The sequence below is a fragment of the Strongylocentrotus purpuratus genome, unplaced genomic scaffold (genome assembly GCF_000002235.5).
Source record: "Strongylocentrotus purpuratus isolate Spur 01 unplaced genomic scaffold, Spur_5.0 spur5_scaffold_19, whole genome shotgun sequence".
Taxonomy (NCBI): domain Eukaryota; kingdom Metazoa; phylum Echinodermata; class Echinoidea; order Camarodonta; family Strongylocentrotidae; genus Strongylocentrotus; species Strongylocentrotus purpuratus.
The window spans coordinates 18,061,606-18,080,161 of record NW_022145604.1 but is presented as its reverse complement, the minus strand read 5'-3'; the positions used below and the strand labels follow the sequence as shown (position 1 = coordinate 18,080,161).

The 18,556-nt window shown below is 38.3% G+C and overlaps 1 protein-coding gene across 2 annotated transcripts; it reads left to right on the top strand.

Annotated features, from left to right (window-relative positions):
- Positions 1 to 31: 31 nt before the first annotated feature.
- Positions 32 to 17,125, top strand: LOC576000 (testis-expressed protein 10 homolog). 2 transcript variants are annotated; one of them, XM_030990484.1, is made up of 16 exons: positions 32 to 128; positions 1,832 to 2,038; positions 2,790 to 3,126; positions 3,820 to 3,959; positions 4,990 to 5,174; positions 5,667 to 5,925; positions 6,396 to 6,762; positions 7,771 to 7,903; positions 8,436 to 8,605; positions 9,106 to 9,274; positions 10,035 to 10,120; positions 10,823 to 10,980; positions 11,807 to 11,887; positions 12,815 to 13,148; positions 14,282 to 14,400; positions 16,630 to 17,125. In XM_030990484.1, the coding sequence occupies exons 2-16, from the start codon at positions 1,838 to 1,840 to the stop codon at positions 16,720 to 16,722; spliced, it is 2,832 nt and encodes a 943-aa protein (XP_030846344.1). In that variant the 5' UTR covers positions 32 to 128; positions 1,832 to 1,837; the 3' UTR covers positions 16,723 to 17,125. The 2 variants fall into 2 exon arrangements, with proteins under 2 accessions (XP_030846344.1, XP_030846345.1); XM_030990485.1 differs by having other exon boundaries at positions 32 to 135.
- The last annotated feature ends 1,431 nt before the right edge of the window (positions 17,126 to 18,556 follow it).

Genomic DNA, 18,556 nt, shown 5'->3' with positions numbered 1-18,556 from the left:
AGAAGTAACGGCCGACGAAGATTGTAAACAACAACGAAACACATGCACGTGGCGTGCTAATCCATATCACGCGTGTACACAGCTACTGCTGCACGTCAACTTATTTGCGCTGCTGCCGAGCTGATCATGTAAGTAGTACGTACATCATTTAGGCAATTGTTATTGTTGTTATTTCAAAGCATAACGTCAGAAGAGAATTATTTGGAAGAAATGTTCTATTCTTCCTAATTTACTCTTTACTTGCTCGAAAGAGCTACAAATTTAAATTAACATGAAATGCATGCTGACTTCGTGTAGTCCCATCCATTCGTTATTTCGTCTGGTAATATGGTATTTGGCATTTTGTTGTTGGGTCTTGTGAACATTACTATCTAGAAATCTACATCTCCTAGTCATGCTAGTAGTAGTAGTAGTAGACTACTAGATCTATATACATCAGTACAATAACTATTACTATGTCTATGGTTAATGTTTAAATGTTGAACATCTCACATCAGTTAAATCTAGGGTAGAGTGCCCGGTATTCCGTCACTATTAAAGGGGAAATCGCTAATAGTAATATTTTGAATTCTTGCCTCTTTTTATTTGGCAATCTACCAATTAAAAGAAAAGAAAATTATTCCTCTAACAGGATTGTATAGTCACTTAAAATATAGAGTGATGATAAGCAAAATATTTCCAAAAGAAGAGGGAGCATTTTTCTGCCCAGAATTTGGTCGCGCGATTTGAGCGTGGTATCTCCGTTGCCAAGGAGCGAAGTGTATTTGCGCACTACTTTCACACAATTGCGTGACAAAGCACTGAATGTCAATGCGTTGACCGAGCGCTACCGCATGGCAAGGGTATCGTATAAATACCTCTTGCACATCGGCAAGTGCATCATTTGCAAATGCGCTGCGATAGAGCGTACACGGAAGAGCTCCTCTTCACAGTTCACACACATACTAAATTCATTGCAACAGCACACGTAGTTGTTTCGCAATAGACTTCTACATATGGCTATGCATGTTAGCGCATGTGCTAACAGAACCCAGAAGTGCAGAAAGTTGTGCGACACTGACCAATTTTGAGTTAAGTTGGAGATCTTTCCGGGGCCCTATACTGATTTAATTTTGAGAGTTAAGAAAAGTTGTTCAGCTCCCTGATTTGTGCAAATTTCGTGGCTCATAAATTATTTTTAAAATTGTTACAACTGTTGTAACGGTTGTCTGACCGAATACTGGGAATTGACCGAATACCGGGCGTGCTACCCTAATAATCAAATTTTATATCAATTTCTAATAACCTTTTTTCTCCCTCTATCTTATTTTCATGTTATTCTTAGCTTACTTTTATAAGTTCTGCTCTTCCCCTTCTCCTCCTCTCCTTCCCCTTCTCCATCTCCTTGTCTTCTTCTTCCTCCTCTTCCTCCTCCCCTCCTCCACCTCCTCCTTCTCCCCCTCCCTCTCCCTCTCCTTCATGTCCTTCTCCCCCTTTCTCAACCCCTCCTCATCCCCCTCCTTAACTTATCCTCCTCCTCCTCTCCTTCCCCTTCCCCACCTCCTTGTCTTCTTCCTCCTTTTCCTCGTTCTCCTCCTCAACCTTTTTTTTCTTCTGCTTTCTTGAGTATTCTCAGCAGTGATTTTGCTTTTTCTATTTATACATTGTCCTTGTTCATAAGGCAAAAGAAGGAAATGTATCTTATTAACAGTTATGAATTTATGCATAGATCTACATAGATTGCCATTTGACAAATTGATGTACAATTGATTATGCTGAGATGGCAATATGATTTCTTTTCCTTTTTAAAAAATGTTTTAATCCCCTTTTTAAAATTGTTTTAATCATACAGTCAATCATGGTGAAAGGTTCGAGGAAGAACAAGGAAAAGAAGAAGGATTTCCAGAAGGTCAAACTCAAAGTTGGCAAGCAGTTGGCCAAAGCAGATAATTTTACGGATACATCATTCAAGTCTCGTGCTATTCACATCAGAGAGCAGCTTAAGACTTCAGATAAGGATGGAGGGGAACCTGTCACTTCGAGAAAACAGAACATTCAAGTAAGATTTTGTTTTAAATCAGTTTCAAACCTATCTTAAAGGCCGTCTGTACTAGTTTGGCCAAAAGGGATTAGACCACACAGCGAGGTCACTGACAGGTGGCTATCTCATCAACTCAGCTCTCAATTAACATAAGAAAAAGAGGATCATGGGGACCAACCTGCACCGATTGGGAAAGTTTCTATATAGAGGGAGTAAGTAGCTTTACAAGTAGTACAGTGGGTCTTAAGGTTCCCATTCTTCCTATACTCATTATTTCAGAAAATCAATGAATGAGAAGAGGACGTAAATCATATTTTGAAGTAAACTGAGTTTTGGTTGATGACCCAACTGCCTTTTACTTGTTTGAAAAGTTTGATAATTTTAAAGCAGTGTGAATAGGAAGAAAAATTTGAAAATTATCATAATCTTTTCAAGAATGATACAAACCCTCTTCGTTTCATTTGTTAATATGAATTAAACTGTACTAAATTGTACTAGTTTGGCTAGGAGGGATTAGACTACCCGATGTGGTCACTGACAGGTGGCTATCTCATCAACTTAGCTCTCAATTAACATAAGAAAAAGAGGATCATGGGGGACCAATGGTCACTGATTAGGCATTGATTCTATAGAGGGAGCAAGTAGCTACAACTGGTACAGTGGGGCTTTAAAACATGTAAAAATAAAAATAAGTTAGAAAATCTCAAAAAGAGTACACTACTGGACCCTCAAATTTTTCTCCTTTTACTTTTTCTTCTCATCCTGCTAGGAGCTTCTGTGTCAAGCCAACCATTACAACGCCTCCATCCGTAGCAGTGCTATACAAGGTACCAAGACTCTCCTCACCACCAACCCCTCCCTTATCCCGGAGCACCTCCCTACCCTCATCCCCTCCATCTCAACCGCCATGACTGACAAGGAGGGGGTGGTTCGTCAGGCAGGTACCGCCCTCCTACGGGTCGTCATGGATACGCTGGCAGCTCATCAGATGGCCCCGTTCTTTCCTACCGTCTGCATGCATCTGTGCTGCGCCATGACACACATACAGGAAGATGTCCAGCTTGATTCTTTGGTTGTCATGGAAACCATTCTGCAACATTATCCAGGTAAATACTTGTAAGAGCAGTCAATGGATGTTATATAAAAAATGAGTGGATGTACATTTTGTTTTAAGTTTTAGATCAAAACTGACTATTACTGCAACTATACAACACCAAGAAAATTGTAGATTGACAGAATCCATGATTTTGACACCAATATGTAATGTATATTTAACTTAAAGTATTTCCTCCTCCTCCTCCTCCTCCTTTTTCTTCTTCTTCTCCTTCTTCTCCTCATTCTCATTCTTCTCCTACTCCTTCTTTTCCTCCTCATTCTCCTCCTTCTCCTTCTCGTTCTCCTTCTCCTTCTTCTTCTCCTCCTCCTCCTCATTCTCCTCCTTCTCCTTCTCCTTCTCCTTCTTGTTCTCCTACGCCTTCTTCTTCTCCTCCTCCTCCTTCTCCTTCTCCTCCTCCTTCTCCTTCTTCTCCTCCTCCTCCTCCTTCTCCTCCTCCTTCTCCTTCTTGTTCTCCTACGCCTTCTTCTCCTTCTTCTCCTTCTCCATCTTCTCCTTCTCCTTCTCCTCATTCTCATCCTTTTACTCCTTCTTCTCCTCCTTCTACTCCTTCTCCTCCTCCTCTTCCTCCTCTTCCTCCTTCTTCTCTTCCTCCTCCTTTTTTTCCTCCTATGCCTTCTTCTTCTCCTCATTCTCTTGTGAAATGAATACCAGATGACTCAAGCAATTTCTTCTTTCTTTTCAGGTTTGATTGCTCCTCATTGTAAGGAGCTCCTGACTAATTTCATCAATCTCATTGCTCAGCAGAGGAATAAACTTGGTAGCTCAAGTAGCCTCAAGGTCAATCCTAGCGGCAAACTTGCTGGACAGAAATGGAGACTAAAGGTTTGATACACTTTTTTTTTTTAAATTTACATTTTTGATAGTGTGACGTCATTGATAAGATGTATGCTGGGTGAGCTTGTACTACATAATCTGTAATGGGTTTCGTTTGGTTTGCGTTTAAGTAAGCAACCAGGGAAAACGGCAGCTTTATCTTCCCTCCGAAGGACTTGGTAACTAATGAGGGTTAATTCCTTACCAAAGGGCACTAGCTCATCGACTTGGTTTTGAGCCCAGGACCTACCGGTTACGATACCACTGCTCTACCACTGAATCACCGCACTTCCCTACATGCAATACTGAAACCTTCTATTTCCAAATGAAAATGGATCAGAAACTAACTCATGAATGCAATGTTTCTCCTAGGTACTAGATGAAGTTTCTTGTAGAGAAAACAAATCATCCGACTAAATCAAATCCTTCCTTTCAACAGTATAACAAATTGATTAAGGGGCTTGCTTTGCTACATCTTGTCATAATTGCCAATTTCTGATGGTGTCCTGTGAGGCACGGTCTTTAGTTGTACAGTACATTTGACTCTCAGCAAAATTGACTCAATTTGTTGTTATTTTGATGATTCTAAATCCTTGCATTATACACCATGGCTTCTATTATAAGTCAGCCTTTCCCAGTTGCTTCCAGCTAATTTCTTTTACAATGTGATTCCTGAATCAGAACTCAACTTTGTATTCAAATTGACAATTTTTGTAATGTAATCAAATTTAATGCACATATTACATACATTAACTGTTGCCAGGTAGGTCAAACGTTATGGCTTGTCCCACTTGACATTTAACATCACATAATGTATGCAATTGGCATTCTGACTATTGAAATACAATTATTCATAGCAGGTGAATTATATAAGTTGTAACGAGGCACTTAACAAAGATCTATGCTTTAAATTTGATTACATTATGAAACTGGCCTATTGCTTCCAGATAATTTCTTTTACAATGTGATTGCTTAGCCAGAACTCAAATTTATATTGAAATCAACTATTTTATAAATATCATGTAAATGAATCTTGTAGGTTCTCCAGATGCTTCAGAAGTTTCTGGATGTCATGAGGAAGTCCAAAGAGAAGGAGCATTTACCCGAGAGAGGTGAGATGAGCCAAACTATCAAGGTGGATTCTACCGGAGCTAAACCAACATACGCACCTATCTTGAAAGCAAATGGAGCATTCAGTGGCAGACCAAAACCTTTTATTTTGAGGTTTGTAAAAGATTTTACTGTCTATGTATAATGTGATTGCATTGTGACAGCATATTGAAGTCCAGATTTTCAGATAAATAAGGAGCTAGAGAGAGAAAGAGAGAGAGACAGAGACAGAGGGGGAGGGGGCAAATGTGATGGCAATGACAATTATGATAACTGTTAAAACATACTGGAAAAGTGAATTGAGAGATTTGTGCATGCCAATACTGATTAAATAAAAGGGGGTATCTGTATTAATATACATGTATATATAATGAAAGTAAAGAAACTATTTGAAGTGCATTTTGTAGGAGAAAAAAGGATATTTGGGCCAAGGTAAAGAAAAGGTGTCTTTGTTATCACATTGCTGGTGAACCTTCTTGCTGCATCTTTAACTCCTTCTCCTCTTCCTCTTCCTCTTCATGAAAAAAAGAGAGAGGTATTTGTTCTTTATGGGACAACAGACATTTAAACTATCAGGTATTCTGTTTTCCCCCATCTGCATCACAGAACTGATCAGTCCGTCTCCAACCTTGGTATCGACTTCTTATCTGATCCTGAGGCCATCCTGGGCATGGCTCGTACCCTCATCCCCCTGCTCCTCCAGTGCTGGGGAGAGGTCAACCTGCCTGCCAAGGGTCAAGGTCAAGGTGAGAGCGGGGTCACCCTAGGTCAGAAGGAGGAAGAGACGCTAGGTTGCGTAGTAGCCATCCTACAGACTATCTGGAGTCTCCTACAGAGAGCGTGTGATGAGAAAGGCAATGATAGTGTAAGTTGCTTGTTCTAATTTTTGCTCTCTTCTACCATATATATTTTATCATCTGTTTGGAGTCAGAAGGGCGTTAACTCATTTTATTTTACATTGAGTCACTCTGCCCATATGGCTCCAAACAGAGGTAATGTGTAACAAGCCTCTTATGGCAATGTTCATTGTATTTTTGCTATTTGGACATCTTACAACAAGTAACATGTGAAGCTGATGTTATATTATTGTGAAAAAAAACATGCCGATTGTCAGTATGAAACCCATAACATATACATTTATGCATGAACATACATGTACTCCTCACAAGTCACATTAATACCCTTTATTGAAAGTGCTGTGTTCGTATTTGAACCTTTAATATGGTTTAATAGAAGTAATATTTGAAGCTGCTATCTAGGACACCAGTACTATACTGAGTAAAAAGATTGTTTATTTCTGTTCCCCCTTAATTTATTGAATTGTTCTAACGACAGGCTCTTGACGAGATGAAGAAGACCTGCCAACGCAAAATCAGTCAGCAGTTCCACCAAGGGTTCCCGTACTCACTCCACCACCACGCCCATACCACCACCACCACGTCCAGGAGGGGCAGTAGCAAGCCCCCCGCTGGATCATCCCATGGATCAGCGACGCCCATCAACCTGTCTGCCTGTAACCTGGTATTGAGTATCTTGGTTGTCGAGGGTACCAAGCCACGCCCTTGGATGGGGATGGTGAGGGAGTTCATAGAGGATGTCTTGAGGGAGGAGGATGATGGGGAGTATCCTCTGGGTCAGGAGGAGCAAGAAGTCTTGATGGATGTGGTGCAGAAGATGATGAACAAACCTGGTGATGATGAGAGTAAGTCGGGCAATCGTGACTATGAAACTGAGATATCTGGCATGGGAGTGTCGTGGTAGAGTGGTTTAAGGCGCGTGACTGGAGATGCGAAGGTCGAGGGTTCGAATCTCGACACGGCACTAATATCCTTTGGCAAGATATTAACCTGCACTTGCTACTCTCTACCCAGGTGTTAAATGGGTACCGGTAGTATGCAAAAGTTCATGTGGATGGACGAGCAAGTGTGCGCTTGTAAAATGGCGACTGGCTGAAATGCTCCCCAGGGAGTGGAAAATGTGCACACATTGTGTGCGGGTAAGCCTGAATCAGATGACCGGGGTAATAATATATCTGTAAAGCGCTTAGGCACATCGTTGGATCGATGTATTGAGCGCTATAAAAACTTGGAATATTATTAGACCGGTTTATTAACATATTCAAATTGTATGCATACTTTTTAAACCAAATATTTCTTCACGTCCTGAAAGCTTGCCTGACATCGCACCAAATAACACATGCAGACTGGATTCTGGGTATAATAGTTCATTTATTAATAACAGGTTAATGGATTAAATCGTCACTAGGTCCCCAGGAAAGAGACATCCATACATTTGAATATGTTAGTAATCCGGTCTATTTGAGGGTTGACCGGGGTGATACATCCCCAGCGGTGGACCAGGGAAAGCACAGGTGCAAGCTAGGAATTCTAAACAACTCCACTACCTTAGAATGATTTTTCTCAAACAACCAGATTAGCCATAAGTAGTCAAATTTGACTGAATGTCAAACACAATCAACAATATAGTTGAATCACTACAAAGTTGGTGCACATAGCACTCAAAATGAAGGAAAATCAGTTTTTCCTTTGTTCGATCCTGAAGTAATAATTTGAGCAAACTTAGTACTTAAGACTACATTCACATGACATATATGACTTTTGCTTTTAAATTGACCGTTACGTGAATTCTCTGTTTCATATCATCATTGTCACAATTGTAAAATTGTTTTGTTTGATTGTTACCTTTTCAGCGAGTGTTAGCCTTGAAGATGCACTGTTTGTGTACTACGCGAGAGCACATCCTCTCTCACAGCAGAAGCTAAGAGCTCTTAAAACTCTGAGATCAATCTGTCTTGATAGAGCAAGACCAGATGATGACAACATGTAAGTATTGCTTTGATATTCATCATCAATCCAAAGAAAACATAATTGCAACCATCTGTTGTCTTATTTAATTATCCAAGTGATGCAGACATAACCAACACCAGACCAAAAATAAACCTCACAAAAAAATAAAACATCGCAAATGGCCAAGATTCATTGATTATCAGGTTTAGAGTTAGTTTGAAGGAGGGGTTTTCTACTGATACTACTTGAGATTTACATATACTGCCATCTGCTGCTCACAATGTCCTGATGTGTTGACAGACATGTCCCATAATGCATCACCGTCTGATGACGCGGGGGCACTTCATGTTTTATTTAGGTCGCTAAATATACATGTGAACCTCCAATGGGCAAATTGATCATTTGACCATTATATAATTGGGTTACTTTACAACTCTTCCATACATTGTACATTGAAATATCATGATTTTAAATCAATAGATTTTAACACACATCTGCAACACATTGATTACTTCATTGATTCCACCCAAATCCTGCCTAAATCTGTTGTGTACTACCTACCACACAGTTCTGAGAAGCTGCCAGCATTCTTTGATAGCCTAGGTGAGCTGATAGATGAAGCCAGGTCTAGCCCACTAGGTATCTCAGAAGAAGCACTTCATACCCTGCTAGTAGCAGCATCAAGAGGTCACATACAAGCTATACAGTGCATGGAAAAACACTTGCCACAATGGCTTTGTAAGTCAAGCATATTTGATTATTTATATCATCCAAATAGAAAATAATTCATACTGTAAGTCAGGGATTCTTTTTAAAAATCAAATCATTATTTAATTGATGTTGTGCTTTACAGAATCTGATTTTATTATTTCTTAGGGCTCTGCCACAGAAGGTGGTGCCAGAGGCATAATGTATCTGGGTTTTCTGTCCCAGCCACGTTGTAGCTATAGCCAAGGTGAAATGGCATATCCCTCTTCTTCCCATGAAACCCCTACAGTATAAAATTTGAAATCTACTCAGAAGTCTGTTTTAGTTTTGTATTAATTTTATAAACAAGCATATATAAATATCAATTCATAGTGTTCTGTCACGATATGTGAGTCTGAACATTTAGATTATAGCAATTCGAGGTGATTAGTTCTCCAGAACACATGACATTTATATCACTTATTCTTTGAGGAAACAAAAAATGTTCTGATATAAAAAAAAATAACCCATTTATCTCTGTATTTTCATAGCTCCTGATAATGCTGTGATGGAGTGTTTAGACCAGTCAACTCAACGTCGACTGTTAGAATGCCTCTATCATCTTCCATCCCTTGATTCGTCCCTCATGAAGCAGCTTACGAGGTACTGCTGCAAGACAAACTCAGATGTCCACTTTCCCATGTATCTCCTTGCAAACAGGTATGTATTCCAGGGTTGTACAGTGAACCTGTATATAAAGACCGCTCAAGGGAAACGAGAGTATTATTCTTTATAGGCAGGTGGTCTGTATGTACAGGTTTCTTTTGTATATTTTCCAATGAGAAACCATATTTAAGGGAGGGAAAAAAAATGTGATCTTTATAGACAGGTGGTCACTAAAGCAGGTTTGACTGTACCACCAAAGGGAAAGAGAGAATGTGGCCACTGTATACAAGTGTCCTTTCTAGACAGGTTTTACTACTCACATTTCCATCTTGAGGGAAACAAAATACATGGCAAGTTGGCCACTATTGACAGGGGATCCTTATAGAGAGGTTCTACAACACATCTCTTTCTCATGGGATATAAAATACATGATCACTATAGACAGGTGGCCTTTTTAGACAGGTTCTACAATGCACTTTACTTTCTTGAGGGAGACAAAATAGATGGCTACTATAGACAGGTAGCCTTTAAAGAGAGTTGGCAGGTTTGACTTTATCTGGTTCAGATTGAGGGATGCTAGCTGTAGACTGTCACCTGCTTTTAGACTGCATCACCTCTCTATCTTTGACCTCTTTATGTTTTATGTTTTACATAACGTATAGGACTTCAACTTACAAGATAGAGTCAATAAATCTGTTGAAGGATTGATATCAAAGATAGTGAATATTACAAAACTGTTGGCACTCATGAAAGTCAGTCGAGCATTATCTTTCAAAAAAGGACCTTACGATTCTCTTTGTTGTTTCTTTTTCAGGTGCTTTGACAATGTGTTTGGTACATCCAGGAAACCTCCTTTGTCGCATTCAGACTTCATTGACTTTGTTTTCACCGTTTCTATGGGTAAGATTATTATGCTGAAAAGAAACATATTCCTTTTATATGTACACTCTCTTGCAATGTTGTGTGTATAATCCTATGTAAAAAGAAGAAGTCTCTGAAATCTGTGGGTCTGTGTTCTACTGAAATTAAAACATGATGCCCGAGTTGATGTCGATTTTATTTGTTACTTCTTTGTTGAAACCATTCATCACTTTCTTTGCCAAATAAAGCACCTGCACAGCTTTTGTTAACCTCCCCCCCCCCCCCCCCCCCCCTTAGTTGAAAACTGCTGTGAATCATTTTCAACAAGTTTTTTGCTAACATATAAATTATTTGCATGCTTGGTGTAAAGTTGTAACACAGTTTTTTCCATCTTTATTTTAACATGATGTAGACTAAGCCTACACATGTGTCTAGTTTACATTGAAGAAAAGAAATGAACACAGGACACGAAATACAGCTATTATTTTCATTTCCACCCATATATTTTGTGTTTTTATTTTCAATGTCACTCCATAGTTAATGGAGTTTCCATATTTAACATGATCAACCATTCAGAATAACAACTAGCGGTAGACAGTTTCTTATTTAAAACAAAATCTATTTGATGACAATTTTGAAAGAAAGTTGTAAATTTTCAGAAGTCGAGATAATAATATTTGCTGTTTTCAATATGAAAATTGCCTTGAATGTAAACTAGCCCTGTGATGTCTTTGTTTTTAGGCACATCACCTGAAGACTTATCATCTCTTCTGAACAAGATGGAGTCATCAGCTGAGCCATCAAACCACGCTCTAAGTAAAGCTCTTCATCCCTTCTATCACATCGTCCATGGCAACAGGGAGGTGGGGCTCCTGCATAGAGCTAATGCTGTCAACAAGGTAAAGGATATTCATACATGTACATCTTTTTTGTAGCTGGGTCAATTAATGGCGAAATATCACCCAACCCCCAAAAAGTGCAACAATACTTCCAGTCATTTTAGGAGACTGGCTGCCAGTTTGGATGCCATCTTGGATTTTCACGTTCCCTGGTGGCCATAACCCATGTAAGTGGTATGAATGGATTCTTCGACTCCCAAAACCTAGGTATAGACACCAAAATACATCTTTTAGATGGATATATCATGCCTAATGGCTTTTCCAATATATTGGCGGCCATCTTGGACGCCATTTTAAAAATAAACACTTTCCAGAAGTCCGAATTTCTTAGATTTGTAATATGTTCTGGATGTCAAACACTACCAGAAACCATTGAAAAACCTTTTGTTGACATTTTTTAGGGTCAAACCCTATATTGACAGGACTAATGTTTCTATAAAATAATTGAAATTATCTGTCTGCATATATCCTGAAAATTGTTTTAATCTGTATGTGCCTTGTAAATAATCTGAGAATGTTTTGTGTTAGAGTAATTCACTTCTTTTAAATAAAAAAAAAAAACCTTTGAGATATACATGCAGATATCAAACGCCATGGGATTTTTATAATAAGGTTCACCAAGTTTTTAGAATGCTAAGTCACACTCAGCCACAATCCCTGAGGTTGAGTCTGGCCCTCTGTGGTTTTGAAACAACAAAAATGACTCCACCTTTTCAGGGTAAAGGAAGCATATTCAATCCATCCATATGTTTGTAAAGGAAATCCTAAATTTTCATTGTTATCCACACATCCACTTATTTGATTTCCTTTTCTTTCTGTTGTCTAGATTGCAATGCAAGTTTACAGGAGGCACCCTGATCCAGAAATGGCCATAGCGGGAGTTCTTGCTCACATTCAAGATACCTTGGTATGTAGTATGGAGAGGGGGAAACAGATTTAATGTTCTGGATAGGATGTATGAAGTGACTGTTGATTTTACATCAGATACCTTGAGATTTAGCCCATTTTAGATGTATATTCAAAGAGGTTGGGTGTTAAAAAAAGATGACATAATAATGATGTGGTGTTTAATATGAAGTGACCTTTTATTTCAAAGCAGATAACTTGATTTAGCCCATTTTAAATATACATTTAAAGAGGTTGGGTTCCAAACAAAGATGACATAATAATGCAATGTTAAATATGAAGTGACTGTTCATTTACAGCAGATAACTTGAGATTAAGCCCATTTTAAATTTATGGCTAAAGAGGTTCGTGCTTTTAAAAAAAGATGACAATGAACTTGTGAGCATTCTCGTTCTTATGCCAGTTTGGAAGAAATCATAGTGTGTGAGGTGTAAATTTCAGCAAGATAAAATTGATTTCATTTCAAATTGATCATTCCAGAACCTCACAGTATACATCACTTCTTAGGTACTACATATACATGTAATCATCCTTTCCCAATAGACCGATTTACTAACATATTCAAATTTATTGATGTTTCTTTCCCGGGTACCTAGTGACGAGTTATTAAATTTACCTGTTGTTAATGAATGAACTTCAATACTTAAAATCCATTCTGCATACATTAATTGTTGCTATGTTGGGCAAGCATCGGGCAAGCTTTTAAGGTTGTCAAGAACAACCTTGGTTTGTTTAAAAAGTATGCATAAAATTTGAATATGTTAGTAAACCGGTCGCTTCCAGACAGTGTCTTCACAATTAAAAAATGGCTAATAGTTTACTCTACTTCATTTTTATTAAAATTTAAATCGTTACTTAACAGCTTAATCTTATAATGTATATTACATAATATTAATATTTTTTGTTTTCTCTCCATCTTTCTTCACAGAAATCCTTCCATTGTCTTCCCATCTGTACCGTCTTAAGCATCTTAGAACACACAACCATGCTTCAGAGATATCATACACAATCATCCTCATCATCATCATCAGTACTCCAAAGCATGTCACCATCGAGAGAAACGTTGGACAGTATAGACGGAATGATTGGAAGCCTTGCATTCTTACTCTTGTACGATGCTGCAGTCAGAAATGTTGCCGATTTGGCAGGCAGGGAGGAGGAGTATGCGGTGGAGCTGTGGAAACAGGCCGTAGATTGTGTGACAAACTTTGGAGATGGGTCAGTCGGCTCACTAATAGACTGTGCGCTCGCTGCATGCAAAGGTATGGTAGAGCTTTCATCGTGTTTTAATATTGTCCACATGAAGTTAATGCTATAATTCAATCGGGATCCTCTATTTTGTTGTATATACCTCACTTTAAAAAATCCAGCCGTCTGATTGGTCGAAATTGGAGTCATGATTTTAGCCATGCCCCGCCTACGGGTACGAGTACTGCGATCCCCTTTGGTTTACGTGTTAATTAATGGGAATGATTTTAGCACACAAACTTGAGTGGTGCTCGATCAGACACCCTATTAAGACTAGGTCTCGATAGCGTAAACAAACTTGATTAACATGATTGGTAAGTCGCACATGTATTCTATGACCCTTTTTGGTATATAAAAGTTATAACGACTACTTTAATATTCGAGGCATAGTTTTTATAGGCTCTCGGGGAGGTTACATCGTGCCGTCACCCCTCGGCACGCCTCGGGGCGATAGCACGATGTAACCTCCCCTTGACCGTATAAAAACAACTATGTCTCTCATAGCAGTCATTATTACTATATTATTTCACCTCTACTTTTTGCCAATCAGATAAACATGTTCTGTGATCAAAGGACGTATTCTGTTAAAAATATGAATCACATTGTCTGCATGATAAGGCTGTGAAGGGTAGTCGAATGCTCGAGTACCCGCACGGTTGACAACTACTCGGGTACGATTTCTCGTACCCGAATATTCGGCCGCAAAAAAAAAATTAAAAAAATTTTTAAAAAAAATAAAATTAAAAAAATTATTAAAAAATTTTTAAAAAAATTAAATTAAAAAAAAAAAAAAATGTCCAGGCCGACGCTTACCCGTGCCTGGGTGAGCGGCGGCCGCTGGCATGGTGCCGTCGGTAAAAATGTTTCCCAACTCAAGCACTGTCAAACTCACCACTCAGAAACTGGGACCAAATATCTGGATTTCTGCTTGGACTTGGAGGAAAATGGATTATTCTGCCATCTTTGGTTTTTAAAAAAGCATTGTTCACTGTTATTATTATTATTAAATCGGCGCCTTCCACTGCAACTCAAAGTAAAATTGCATGCGGGTACCTCATTACACTGTTGTGCACAGCCTTACTGCATGAGCATCATATCTATTGCATATTAAAAGTTTCTGTCACTTTTGTTATCACTCCTTTTAAAGACCACTCAGACGACAGGCAAGTTGCCAAGGTCATAGTTCGTCTCCTACAGACTGGGGGTGTGAAGAGGAGGATGCAGACACACAGTAGCAAACTCCTTGCATTGGTGCAGCTCATTGAGGTAAATAGTTTGTTTATTTGTTCGTTTGTTTTACCTGACTGCTAAGTAAGCATGTGTATGCTGGTAAGTAAGCAACCAGGGGACCGACAGCTTAAGTCCTCTCTGAGGGACTTATTAATGAGAGTTAATGCCTTACCGAAGGGCACTAGCGCATTGAATTGGTTTCAAACGCACGACCTTCCAGTCACAATACCCCTGCTCTACCAATGAGCCATCGCACCTCATTCAATTATGAAGTCACATTTTGCCTTCATATTACGATTGAAAAAAAAGTTGTGCAGAATGTAAATAAAAAGCATTGCGTAGTATGTAAAGAGTTACGTACAGTAAGTGACTAAAATAGAAAGCCTATTTCAAATGCTCCATAGCCGAATGATCTGCAGTATAATACCTTGTATTTTAATTCTATCCAATTGAATTCAACTTCTCTCGTTAGTGCAGTTCATTGAGGTAATTATGAAGTCACATGAAGCAAAGCCTTGTGGAAGATAATTTTGCTTTCAAATTATGATAAAAAAAAATTATGTGCCAAAATTTGTTTGTTAAAGCATTGCATAGAATGTAAAGAACTAGCTGCCAACATTCACATTTTGGAGGAATGATTCCTATTTTGGGGCCTTCAAGCTACTGTTTTGAACCATAGATTCCTCTCTTTTTGCTGGAATATTCTGTGTGAAAGTAAACTAAATAGACTGTATTCCTAATTTTGACTTGAGATATTCCTAATTATGAATATTGCTGTGAAAGGTTGGCTTGGCAGGTATATGTATAGTAAGTGACACATACCATATAGAAAGACAGATTTAAAAACCTCCATAGCTTGGTGATCAGGAAAAGTAAGGTTTGTTGGCCAGCATTACGATACCTTGTATTTTAATTCAATTCAATTTCATTCAATTTCTCTCATTAGTGCAGTTCATTGAGGTAATGATATAGTCACAGTGCAGAAATGTCTTTGTGTTGTGCTCTTAGAAAAAAATATGTGCAGATCCAACACAATTTGTGAGCCATAAGAAAATGGTACATACAGAAACTAGATGGAATTTTGACTGCGCGCAGTCGAAAATGATGCCTCCGCCATAGAGCAATTTAAACAAGTTTGGAGTTTAAATCTCCAGTGGTTCTTGCGATATCATGATAACAATCTCAATGTATGGAATTTCATAAGTTGACCTCTGTGACCCTTGACCTTTGACCTACGTACTCCAAAATCTAATCAGATTGTCTTCCTATGGTGATACACACTATCATTAAGTTTGAAGTTTAAATCTCCAGTGGTTCTTGAGATATTATGATATGGTGATACATACTATCATTAAGTTTGAAGTGAAAATTCTCCAGTGGTTCTTGAGATATTATGATAACAATCTCAATGTATGGAATTTCATAAGTTGACCTCTGTGACCCTTGACCTTTGACCTACGTGCTCCAAAATCTAATCAGATCGTCTTCCTATGGTGATACATACTATCCTTAAGTTTGAAGTTTTTACATCTCCAGTGGTTCTTGAGATATCATGATAACAATCTCAATGTATGGAATTTCATAAGTTGACCTCTATGACCCTTGACCTTTGACCTACGTGCTCCAAAATGTAATCAGATTGTTTTCCTATAGTGATACACACTATCACTAAGTTTGAAGTTTAAATCTCCAGTGGTTCTTGAGATATCATGATAACAATCTCAATGTATGGAATTTCATAAGTTGACCTCTGTGACCCTTGACCTTTGACATACGTGCTCCAAAATCTAATCAGATCGTCTTCCTATGGTGATACATACTATCCTTAAGTTTGAAGTTTAAATCTCAAATGGTTCTTGAGATATCGCGCTAACAAACTCAATACAAGGAATTTCATAAGTTGACCTCTGTGACCTGTGACCTTTGACCTACGTACTCCAAAATCTAATCAGATCGTCTTCCTATGGTGATAAATACTATTCCCGAGTCTTAAGTTTAAATCTTAAATGGTTCTTGAGATATTGTGATAACGGTCAAACGGGACGGACGGACGTACGGACGGTATTACGGACGTACGGACGGACAACCCAAAAACATGATGCCTCCGGCACCACCTTCGGTGGCGGAGGCATAAAAAGTGGAGTGATCAGGGAGATTTAACATTTATGGTCTTTTGAGTTCATGATATTAGACATTATATCCTATATTCTTACCCAATATGAATTTACAGTATCTCTTCTATTTGTTGCTTTCTTCATGAACCAGGTCAATTTAGCCGCTCCAAGCGACAGTAGATGGTTTGCAGAGCTGAAATATGAAGTCAGTCTTCTAGCAAAGGAAATTCAACTGGATAGATGAATGCAAGCAAAGATACATTCTACAGTGCTATGCTGCAAAGGATCTGTAACCCTTTCCTGGCAATGAACAGCAAATTCCACAGAGCAACACTGGCACCAGAATTGTACTGTAAATTTTGAACTGTATTATTTAAAGGGACTGGATCGGCAGTTTCCATGTGCAGCAGGCCATAATTCGCTGACACCAGACTTGGTGGAAATACCATTAATGGGAGTACAAATCTGCACACAGCAAACCTGTTGGCCCGTCAAGAATTACCCCCTAATCGCCCGGAGAGCTTCGGGTGAAGGAAAAGCGAAGCATTACTTAAGGTATAATGGTCATAAAACTCGAGGCTAACCCTGGTGATTGACAACACCTGTTATTGGGTAAACACCCGAACAGTGTTAAATTCCCCATGAGAGCTGACTTCTATGTGACATACATTTATGAATCCAAGATACCTGTAATACTTCTTGAAAGTAGTAATGGGGAACGTATTCAGAGCCAGATCTATATAAACATTGTTGTAAAGAAGTAAACCCAAATATTGTTGATAGGAAAGTATAATTTTGTTGGAATACCTACAGTGTACTAGCACAGAAAGGGTTAAAGAAGGTTAGAGTGTACCCATTACCTGAAAAAATAAACGATGTATAGCGAGAATGCATAAAATCAATCTCATAAAACTCTACCAGGCATTCTATAGGTAAACGTTTAGGGATTATGAAGAAAATAAAGGATATTAAATCCTGTTTATAAAGTTTGCTCGTAACCCAAGTGACTTGGGTTCTGTGCACGCCCTATTCTTTGTGAGTGCATACTTGCGCATTAACAAGTCTACTCATGAAGATGTTTTTACTGTTCATTGAGAACGTATTAAAACTGTGATATCTCTTTGTTGAAGTAATATTTGAAGCTCATAGTTAGATCATAGTATAGCCAAATGGAACCCCTTGCATCAAGAATAACAAAATGTTTTGGCGATTAGAACACTTTAAAGCCCCACTGCACTACTTATAGCTACTTGCACCCTCTATATAGCAAACAATGCCTAATTGGTGCATGTTGGTCCCCCATGATCCTTTTTTTTTAATGTTAATTGAGAGCTGATTTGATGAGATAACCACCTGTCATTGGCCTTGCAGGGAGGTCTAATTCCCCCTGACCAAACTAGTGTAGACAGGCTTTAAAAGACATTTGATTTGAATTATGAGATGAAGTACTGAGAGGTATCCGTCACAAAGGTTGCTATCATGCTCTGACAGCTTGCAAGAGGCCTCCCCAACATAGCTCTTTCTGTGAATAATAAACAAATGCCAATATTATTTATTACCAATGTTATACAAATATATAATTCCGGTTTATTGTTCCACACATGTTAACTTTGGTGTGCCTGGTGTACTGAAAAAACCATGAAATGCAATCTGTAATTTGGCATTTCATTTCATTTTTATTAACAGATTTATGACGTTGCCTTACTAAATTACTACATGTGCAACAACTTCATTACCCAGAAGTGTAGAAGATCTTGTGATGTATAATGGTTCTGTCATAAAATGATTTAATGTCAAATCATATATCATGTTAAAATGAATTACACCGTCTTTTTTAAGTTAAAATGTAAATGTGTTGTTTTTTTTTGCAAAACAAATGTAACACATATTTTTAATTTGTTTTATCTTCTGACAAATAAAACCTTTCAACATTTTTTTTTTTTAATCCACCAAATATGCTCCTCTGAATGAGGCATACTTTTTCTGCTTTTGCTTACTAAATATTTTACAAATTAGTGAAATAAACAAGTAAAAAATTATATAGATATTTGGAAGGGTAAAAACAAACATGCCAAGAT

What these genes read in the sequence shown, in the direction of transcription:
- LOC576000 (XM_030990484.1), top strand. Translation starts at nt 1,838, where the DNA reads ATGGTGAAAGGTTCGAGGAAGAACAAGGAAAAGAAGAAGGATTTCCAG. An exon ending in CGAGAAAACAGAACATTCAA is followed by an intron (nt 2,039 to 2,789) that starts GTAAGATTTTGT and finishes TCATCCTGCTAG; the next exon opens with GAGCTTCTGTGTCAAGCCAA. An exon ending in CATTCTGCAACATTATCCAG is followed by an intron (nt 3,127 to 3,819) that starts GTAAATACTTGT and finishes CTTTCTTTTCAG; the next exon opens with GTTTGATTGCTCCTCATTGT.